At 36.2% G+C, this 10,901-nt stretch overlaps 1 protein-coding gene across 2 annotated transcripts; it reads right to left on the reverse strand.

Moving 5' to 3' along the window:
- Positions 1-288: 288 nt before the first annotated feature.
- LOC109492316 (UPF0538 protein C2orf76-like) lies at positions 289-1,042 on the reverse strand. 2 transcript variants are annotated; one of them, XM_045038164.1, is made up of 2 exons: positions 771-1,042; positions 289-564 (listed from the first exon to the last, which is right to left on the reverse strand). In XM_045038164.1, the coding sequence occupies exons 1-2, from the start codon at positions 1,005-1,007 to the stop codon at positions 289-291; spliced, it is 513 nt and encodes a 170-aa protein (XP_044894099.1). In that variant the 5' UTR covers positions 1,008-1,042. The 2 variants fall into 2 exon arrangements, with proteins under 2 accessions (XP_044894099.1, XP_044894100.1); XM_045038165.1 differs by having other exon boundaries at positions 289-485; positions 761-1,042.
- Positions 1,043-10,901: the final 9,859 nt, after the last annotated feature.

Below are 10,901 nucleotides of genomic sequence, written 5' to 3' on the forward strand. Positions count from 1 at the left end.
TTATATTTACCCATGTAGTTAGTTTCTGTTGTTTTCCCTTTCTGTGTGTAGATCAAGGTTTCTATATGATATAATTTACATCTACGTGAAGGACTTCTCTTAACACGTCTTGCACTGCAGGTCTCTGTGTTAAGAGTCATTGCAACTTGTGTATGCATGAAGAAAATGTAATTTTCCAAAACAAGTCTTTTAAAAAAATTTTTAAGTTTGTTAATTTCAAAAACCTCACTAGTGGAATAAAAGAATTTAATACAGGCACACAAAAAAGGAAGCCCCATGAGGTTTTCACTAGGATGAAATGGGATTAGCTTTGCAGTTCTCATAATCCTCTTCATGGAAGGATGCAATTTCAGTTTCATTGCTGATTCTAGCAGCTTCCAGAATGCTACCTTCTTTTACCAGGGGTCTCCCAGTTTCCAAATTCAACACAAGTTTATTTGCGTTTAATTTATGAGCTTGATGAATTACCTTCAGTTTGTCATATGTATAATTAATGAATGGTGGTGTCAGACTGGCCCTTAAAGAGACCTCTTGCTTTAGAAATACAACAGGGGGACTGGGTGGCTCAGTTGGTCAAGTGTCCCACTTCAACTCAGGTCATGATCTCACAGTTTGTGAGTTCGAGCCCTGTGTCAGGCTATGTGTTGATGCTCAGAGCCTGAAGCTTGCTTTGGATTTTGTGTCTCCCTCTCTCTCTGCCCCTCTCCTGTGCTCTCTCACTCTCTCAAAAACAAATAATGAAACTTTTTTTTATTTAAAAAAAGAAATACTATAAATTTCTCTACAGTTTGGTCCAAATTCATTCCATGATATACTACAGGTTTGTAATTATAATGCTCAAATGAATGAATGAGGCAAACTATAATGGTCACTTCTCCAGAAATCATGTGAAGAAATTCTTTTGATCCAAAATTTTTTTCACATGTAGGCTCCCTAGGGAATCTCTCACATACAAAAACAAGGAAAACTCTGCTAATATATTTTGCCCATTTGTTTTTACTGGACATTCAGCAAGTGAAGCCTGTGATTAGTCAAAATTGGTATCCCAATATTCTTTTTTTTTTTAAGTTTATTTATTTATTTAGAGAGAGACAGAGACAGCATGAGCAGGGGAAGAGCAGAGAGAGAGGGAGAAGAGAGAGAATCCCAAGCAGGATCCGCACCTTCAACACAGAGACCGACACGGGGCTCAAACTCACAAAACCACAAGATCATGACCTGAGGTGAAACTGAGACTCTGACGCTTAACTAACTGAGCCACCCAGACACCTCCAATATTCTTCTATTTGAAGAATATTTTTGATGGTAAAGTAATTCTAGACTGATATATTTGTTTTCTTTCAATACTTTAAAGATGTTGCACCTCTATTTTTTTCTTCTATTGTTTCTAGTGAGAAATCTGTCATCTATACCTTTGTTTTTCTGAACATAAGGAATATATTTTCTAAGTGATTTTGAGATTTTATTACTGGTTTTAAGCAATTTGATTAATAAATGACTTGGTATAGTTTCCTTCATCTTTCTTGTACCTAAGGCTCTTTGAACTTTTGGATTTACATGCTTGTAATTTTCACTGAATTTGGATATATTTTAGCTACTTTTTCTTCAAATGTTTTTTAAGTTCCCCCTCTCTATCCTCTTCTTAGGGGACTCTAATTATTTGTATATTTAGCTCCTTAAATTTGTCTTACAGGTCACTAATGCTTTTTCATTTTTAAGTATTTTTTTCTCTGTGTTTCATTATGGGTATTTTCTATTGCTATGTCTTCAAGTTTATTAATATGTATTTTGTGCTTTATTATTTAATCTTCTAGTAATCCTATACAGTGTATTTTTGATCTCAGAAATCATAATTTTATCATTTGAAGTTTGATTTGCTGAGTCTTTCCTCCAGCTTTTTGAACATATAAAATATGATCATAATGAACCTTTTAATGTCCCTTCTACTAAATTTACCATTTGTGTCATTTCTAGTTTCATTTTCACTGATTGATTTTTCTCATTAAGGGTTGCATTTTCCTATGTCTTTGCATGTTTGGTAATTTCACTTGGATGCTAGACCTTGTGCTTTATACCTTGTTGGGTGCTAGTACTTTTTTATTCCTATAAATATTTTTGAGCTTCATTCCGGAACATAATTAAGTGATTTAAAAACTTATCCTTTTAGATGTGACTTTTAAGCTTTGTTACATGGGGACAAAGCAACATTTAATCTAGAGTTAATTTTTCCCACTACTGACGTCATTAGTTACTAAGTTTTTCACTCTGTTGGCAATATTCCCAGTCATATGTGACTTTCTAGGTAATTCCCTCCTCTCATTTGGCGTATTTCTTCCCCACACTTTGAGTAATTTCCTCAAATTCATGTACTGATCATTACTGTACTGCATATTTGAAAGAGTGTCTCTGCTGATTTCTGAAGTCTTGTCTCTGTGCAGTTTTCTTCTCTATGTTATTCAGTCCTGTAAACTCTAGCTGTCTTAGCCTCTCCAAACTACCACATCTGTCTCTCAACTTAGGGAGGAGGCTCCCTTCCCTAAGCCTTGTCCGGGCAATAAGCTAGTGCAATCATAGGGCTCACTTAATTTATTTCTCATATCTAAAGATCAACATTCTTAACTGCCTGATGCCCAGTGTCTTGAAAACCTTTGATTCTGATATTTTGTCTATTTTCAGAAGTTTCAGCATAAATCTTGTCCTGATTACTCCATCTTCACCAAATGAGGAAAGCTTCTCAGTAGTTCTATGTTGTTTCTCAATTTGGTATATTTGCATTATGTGTAATTAAATATAAACTTATACCTGTGTCTTCCATGAGCTAGAAAGTTTTTCTTAAGGGTGAGTTTTTTCTACCTTTATTGGATTCTTGAGAGGGTGAATAAAAACAAATCTATACTTCAACTTCCAAGAAAGGTGTGCTGAGAGTTTTTTCCAATTTACTTTTCAAAACCTGGAGTTACTTGATGATCCCATAAAATGGGATATGGCTTCATTCTACTGTGTGGGGAAAATTATTTCACTTACATTTGCAGCTTGTTTTATAACTTCCTTGGCCATACCAAAACATGTATCCTTTTTCAAGGAATGCAGAGTATAACTTCATTTATGATCTATTGTTTTGTTTTGGCTTCTTCTCTGCCTTTAATATAAAAATGTATCAATTTCATACTGGAAGCATTATGTTATTCTTATTTTGGAAAAATTTGATTTTACTGGAGAGGTCACTGTGCTTTCTTTGAAAATGACATGAAAACTCTCAGGGTTCATGCGATGTTTTTCAAAATTTTGTAAGATAGGTGCAGGGCCAGCTGCTTTCAGACAATTCCTTATTTGTACTCTTTTCTTTTTCTAATCCTTAAGAAAGGTATCACACTATATTCTGTTATTCAAGCTCATAAACCTTCACACTCCATATTGGCAGTGGAGCCTTGTTCACTTTGTACATTTGGAATATTCTTTAAAGTTACAATATTTAAACTACTGTCAATTTGAGATACAGGTTTATCTTTTGTGAATTGCTTATGTAATGCAATTCATATAATATAGCAGCAAAAAGGTAAATTCAGCGGGTACAACAAAAGCATACAAATGATGTAAAAATAGGTTAACCATTTTAAACTTCAACTTGATTAATGAATATTTTAAAAGACTGATGAATGCAGTCCTAAATCATTCAGTGTCTCCAAGGACATAATGATTAAAATAAAGAATAATGTATTTCTCTGCAAATATGATCAAACTTACATTTCACATGTATAATGTATTTGTGTGAACTTTTTTCTAAAATTGCCAAGGGCCTGTTAAGTACTCTATAGTCTTACAAGGATTCTGAGTTGTACATTAGCTACATTTTAGGAAATTCTGCCTTCAAAAATGCATTAAAACTATAGACCTTTTCAAATATATTTGCACAAATGTCCCTGAAATCCATTTGCAGACCTCAGGCTAGGAATCACTCAGATGTTTACTTTGATTAAGGCACAGATCCTCCAATAAATGTGTTATGGCCAAGAGAACAGGATCTTTTGCCCCAAAGCCTAACAATTTCTTAGCAAGCAACTACCTGGGGTTACTTTTTCAAAAGGGGATTGTGACACGGCAAACAATTGTAATTCCATGCATTGACCAGTTTGAAAACTAAAATGAAAAAAAAAAAAAACAGACACAATCAGATATGAGACACTGTGGCAAACACCATTCACAGGCAATTGATTTATCATTTATATGTGCTCAGTTTTAGAGAGATATCTAAAGCCCTTTAAACATTACTAGACTAGAAGTTACCAGAAAGGCTGCATGACAAATCTAGAATACTATAAGGGCCAGAAACACACTTAAATGAGGCACTCATGCTTTGACAAAACAAAAACACAAAATCTGATATGAATCTTAATGTTTTGGCTTGCCATTAGTGTATACCCTCTTGAAAATGAGTCTTGTTTAGACAGGAATAGAAAGAGCACATTTAGCCAAATTGCATCCACCATTCATGTGTTACAGATTTTAAACTCACTAGTTACCATCCACACATGTGCTCCTTTTTTAAAAGCAAAAAGATAATATTCTTCCCAAATGACATTGCAATCATATAACTCTAAGTGAAATTAAAAAACAATAACACTTCCTTTAAGGCTGAAATCAACTCACATGTAAAAATAACAAATGAAGATGCTTTAGATAGAATGATTCAAGATTTATCTAACTAAATATGGTAGAATTTGCTTTAAGATGGTTATTTAAGGGGTGCCTGGGTGACTCAGTTGGTTGAGCGTCCAACTTCAGCTCAGGTCATGATCTCATGGTTCATGGGTTCAAGACCCAGGTCAGGCTCTGTGCTGACAGCTCAGAGCCTGGAGTCTGCTTCAGATTCTGTGTCCGTCTCTCACTCTGCCCCTCCCTCACTCATGCTCTCTCTCTCTCTCTTTCTCTCTCTCTCTAAGAATAAATAAAACATTAAAAATTTTTTAAAGATGGTTATTTAAACCGCTCATCCCTATATTCTCTAGTACAATTTGACATCTGTCCCATCTACTGACCTAAAATCAGCTGACTTTCATGAAATATTATTTCATTATTAATGAAACATCTTTTTAATATCTCCAAATGCAGGTGGACATCTTTCAAAGATACCTTCGAAAGATCTCAAGGAAATAATCTCCCTACCTACTGGATACAGCATAGTACTCCCAATAATTCATGGATATTTTACCATCCCAGTAGTACCCAGTCTTTCTCAAGGTAGGGCTAAAATTGAAACAAGTTCAGAAAATTAAACTCAGCACTGCAATCTTTACAACACAAGACTATTAACTTCCGGAGCCTCTAACTCAGTATCTCACAGCTGGATAATTAACACATCCTGGTTACAGTGGGAACTTTCCAAATCTCTACTCCTTGATGGCTTTTTAGAGCAGTATCAATAAAGCATTTATAAATAAGCACGGATTTCCCCCATTGACTTCATTCAAAGTCTGAAACTGCCTTAGGATGAGCAAAAAGGAAAAAGTTTTAAATACTCACTGGCAGCAGGCACAGTATTCCAGAGCCTGGGGACATAATAGAGAAAAAAACTGAACTACTCCATCTTGACTTATTCAAGAAATTCTTAGAGGGTTGCATATAGCATACACAAGACTTTAAAATATAGTGATATAGCCAGGGAAGTGGGCTTGGAGCTGTTATACTGAGAGAGGAAGAAAACACTGATTAATCAGCATAATCAGACTGCAGCCTTTTGCAGTAGAAAGTACCCTGGATGTAGGTCAGAAGATCTGAGTCCCAGATCAGCTCTCCCATTATCATCTCTAAGGCCCAAGGCAAGTGACTCGTATTCTCTGATGCAGTTCCTGCAGAAATAATAAAATCCTCCTAGGACAGTTACTAGAGATGATGATTTTTAAAATAAAATAAAAGCACCTGGGGACTGAAAAGGTGGGTTTTAATCTTACCCCTGAAATGTCTGATTAATGTCTTTGAATATGTCACTTAACCTCTCTGAACTTCAGTTTCTTCACACTGTATATAAAAAAATTGCTGGTGCTCAGGTGGAGTGCTGAAAAGCAAATGTGTACCAGGTCCATACCAAGACTTAAAGAATGAGAGCCCGAAATGATCTATGCTAAATGGACAATGAACACTGCTGCATTATAGCTGCAATAAGGAGGGCTCCTGGAAACTGGTCAGTTCTAACTTCGTAAGTCTATCTTCCTTGGGAATTTGTAGTCCTTTTTATCTCAGCTGGCTTAGAGACAAGCTGTTTGACAAGACATAATGTTTGGTGACCTTTGCAGGGATCCACATAGACAAAGTCCGTCCAGGTAGAACACAGATTCCTGAAAAATTCTTCGTAACAAAGTCTTTTCCCTATGTCTTAGCCCTCCTATCTCTCAAACATACACTGACACAGACAGGAAGAGAGAAAGATGGTTTCAACATCTTATAGTTAACTAATAAAGGTTTTATTTTCTGGTCTTTGTCTTTTTACAGTGTTCTTTCTAAAACCAAAAGTAGTAAAAAGAATGAGAAGAAAGAAAGAAAGAAAGAAAGAAAGAAAGAAAGAAAGAAAGAAAGAAAGAAAGAAAGAAAAAATAAAAACCCCAAAAAACAAACAAACAAAAAAACACTGATCCATCTCTGTTATAACTAGAAAAAAGGTACAGCTCCAAGTCACAATCTATGAAGAGTGGTATATATTCTACATACAGTATAATTTCAGCTAAGTCCAGGAAAGATGCTGAGAATGGAAATGTCTCTGTACAACTCTGTTAGTGCCCCAAATCCATCCAAAGTGGGTGGCAAAAATAATGTAATGAACCAATGATCCACTGCTTGAAGTAGCAAGATCTAGGAGCCTGTGAAGATGGAAGGTTCCTGAGCCATGCAGTAGAAGATACAAGGCACAAAGAAGATTCATTCAGACTTGCCTTCTTTCAAAGAAATATACTGTTAGTGAGACAGAGTTGAAGAGGAGTGAGTGGCAATCAGTCCTGCAATGTATAGAGAAGGCAGTGCCCAATTGTCTGATATATCAAGGGCTGATAAGATGCATAGTTTTGCTATTAGCCAGGCAGATCTGGTCAGTCAGAGCAGAGATGTAACTGAGAGACCTCAACACCAATGCACCTAATAATTAAAGTTGCTTTCTGCTCTAGATTTTTCCTTTAATCTTTCCCTTACATTGTTTTTCTTTAAATATCAGGCATAGAAAAAGTGGCCCCTGTTTAAAGATCATTGATGTCTGAAACATGGAAAAAGAAATAATACATATTTTAACATATGTAGTATAAGAAATATTTAAGAAAATAAAAGCAAAGAGATAAAAATAAGCAAAAGTTAAAAGTATTAAAAAGATAGAAAAACTTTGCATAACCATCTCCCATGAATTAAACAAAATACTGTCTTTCCGAAAAAAAGATTTCAAAGAAGAGATAATAATCTATCAAAGTAGATTCAAAGTGAGATGCTATAAACTCAAATAAGAAATGTAAGAGGGGAGAAGCCAAGATGGCAGAACACCATGGAAATTTTTTGTGTGTCTCACACCCATGAAATACAGCCAGACCAATAGTAAACCATCCTGCACACCTAGAAAACTGATCTGAGGATTAACACAACAATCTGCACAACCTGAACCATAGAATTCAGCAGGTACACGGCGTGGAGAGGTGAACTTGGGGAGAGAGAAGCTGCAGAGGGCAAGGAACCACTTTTGCACGCAGAGTGAAGATGGAGACGGGGATGGAGAGGAGAATACAGGAAAAGCACCCCTCCATAAAAGCAGCTGGAGAGAAAGTGGAAAATTGGAAACAGCCACAGTGACTGGACTAAAAAGGGAAAAAGGAGAAAGGAGAGGGTTTAGATTCCATTCAGACGGTAAACAGACGGAGTGCAGAGTCTGAAACTCCACAGCTGGACACCTGGATGTGCTCTGGTGGGAAGAGCAAATCCCCAAGAGCAGAGTGGGGTCCAGGAGGTTCTCGGGACACATGGGGAGAAGCGGTTCCACTGCTGGAAGCACATTTGGTAGGGGCAGAGCAGGTCAAAGCCATAGTCCCTCAGAAGTGGGGGGCAGGGGAAGGCAGCCACATCTGAGAAAAAACTCAGGAGAGAGGTACTACCTGGGGCTTGGTTACGGACAGTGTGGAAGTGGGGAGTGGACAGAAGCCAAGACAAAGGATGGGTGCATGATTGTTGATCGGGGAGAACAGAGGTCTGATACTAGAGACCAGGTAGCTGGGTGCCACCATTTTCACCGCTCCCGCACATGCACACCTACATGCGCCACAACAATCCACCCTAGTAGGCTAGGAGCTCCATCTATTGGAGAATGGAGCCATTACACTAAGTCCTGCCCAACTGGGCCAACCTCACTCTTCAAGAACCCAAGTCTCACAACCTGCTTAGTTTATGGAATATAAAGTAATTCATAGTTTGACTTCTAGGGGAAATCAAAGTAATTTCAGTCTTATTTCAGTCTGTTAGCTGGTCCAACTATTCAATTTTCTTTTTTTTTCTTTTGTTTGTTTCTCTTTTTTTGTTTCTTTCTCTTTTTTTCTTGAATACAGAAAGAAAAAATTCATTTTTATTTTCAATTTTTATTAAAAATATTTTTCTTTAATTTTTCTTATACTATATTTTCTACTTTTGTGTAAATTTTTTCAAATTCTATTTTACTTCCATCATTTCATTTTAGTCTATTTCAGTGTATTCATGTTTTTCAAATTTTCAAATGACTTTCTTTTTTTTTTCTTTTTCCCCCCTTTTTTCTCTATCAAGCCACTTTCAACACCCAGACCAAAAGATACCTAGTATCTAGCATCATTTACTCAATTTGTGTGTGTGTTTGTTTCAATTTTTTAACTTTAATTTTTTTAATTTATTTTTTTCTCCTTCATTAATTCCTTTTCTCCCTTCAAAATGACAAAATGAAGGAATTCACCCCAAAAGAGCAGAAGAAACGACAGCTAGGAATGTAACCAACACAGATACAAGCAACATGTCTGAACAAGAATTTAGAATCACAATAATAAGAATATTATCTGGAGTCAAAAATAGATTAGAATCCCTTTCTGTGGAGACAAAAGAAGTAAAAGCTTGTCAGGATGAAATAAAAAATGCTATAACTGAGCTGTAATCTTGAATGGATGCCGTGGTGGCAAGGATGGATGAGGCAGAACAGAGAACCAACAATATAGAGGACAAACTTATGGAGAACAATGAAGCAGAAAAAAAGAGGGATGCTAAGGCAAAAGAGAACAATTTAAAAATTAGAGAAATCAGTGATGCATTAAAAAGGAACAACAGCAGAATCATAGGGGTCCCAGAAGAGGAAGAGAGAGAAATAGAGGTAGAAGTGTTATGTGAGCAAATCATAGCAGAAAACTTTACTAACCTGGGAAAAGACAGACATCAAAATCCAGGAAGCACAGAGGACTCCAATTATATTTTAAAAACTGACCATCAACAAGGCATATCTTGGTCAAATTCACAAAATTCTCAGGAAAGGAGAGAATAATAAAAGCAGAAAGGGGAAAAAAAGTCCTTAACCTACAAGGGAAGACAGATCAGGTTTGCAGCAGACCTATCCACAGAAACTTGGCAGGCCAGAAAGGAGTGGCAGGATATATTCAATGTTCTGAGTTGGAAAAAATATGCATCCAAGAATTCTTTATCCAGCAAGGCTGTCATTCAAAATAGAAGAAGAAATAAAAAGTTTCCCAGACAAACAAAAATTAAAGAAGTTTGTGACCACTAAGCCAGCCCTGCAAGAAATTTTAAGGGGGACTCTCTGAGGGGAGAAAAGATGAATGAATGAATGAATGAATGAGTGAATAAATACCAAAAGAAACATAGAAAGGACCAGAGAACACACCAGAAACTCTAACTCTACAAGAAACATAATGGCAATAAATTCATATCTTTCACTACTCACTCTAAACATCAATGGACTCAATGCTCCAATCAAAAGACATAAGGTAACAGAATGGATAAGAAAACAAGATCCATCTATATTCTATTTACAAGAGACCCACTTTAGACCTAAAGACACCTACAGATTGAAAATAAGGGGATGGAGAACCATCTATCATGCTAATGGCCAACAAAAGAAAGCCAGAGTAGCCATACTTATATCAGACAATCTAGACTTTAAAATAAAGACTGTATCAACAGATGCAGAAGGGCATTATATCATAATCAAGGGGTCTATAGACCAAGAAGACCTAACAATTGTAAACATTTATGTGCCAAATGTGAGAGCACCCAAATATATAAGTCAATTAATCATAAACATCAAGAAACTCATTGATAGTAATACCATCATAGTAGGAGACTTCAACACCCCACTCACAGCAATGGACAGATCATCTAATCAAAAAATCAACAAGGAAACAATGGCTTTGAATGACACACTGGACCAGATGGACTTAACAGATATATTCAGAACATTTCATCCTAAAGCAGCAGAATATACATTCTTCTCCAGTACACACGGAACGTTCTCCAGAATACACCACATACTGGGACACAAATCAGCCCTCAGCAAGTACAAAAAGATTGAGATCGTACCATGCATATTTTCAGACCACAATGCTATGAAACTCCAAATCAACCACAAGAAAAAATATGGAAAGGTAACAAATACTTGGAGACTAAAGAGAATTCAACTAAAGAATGAATGGGATACCAAGAAATTAAACAGGAAATTAAAAAGTATAGGGAAGCCAGTGAAAATGATAACACCACAACCCAAAACCTCTGGGACAAAACAAAGGCGGTCATAAGAGGAAAATATATAGCACTCCAGCCTTTCTAAAAAAGGAAGAAAGGTCTCAGACACACCTTATTCCTTAATTAAAGAGCTGGAAAAAGAACAGCAAATAAAACCGAAAACCAGAAGAAGA

This window comes from Felis catus, chromosome D1 (assembly GCF_018350175.1).
Source record: "Felis catus isolate Fca126 chromosome D1, F.catus_Fca126_mat1.0, whole genome shotgun sequence".
Classification (NCBI taxonomy): domain Eukaryota; kingdom Metazoa; phylum Chordata; class Mammalia; order Carnivora; family Felidae; genus Felis; species Felis catus.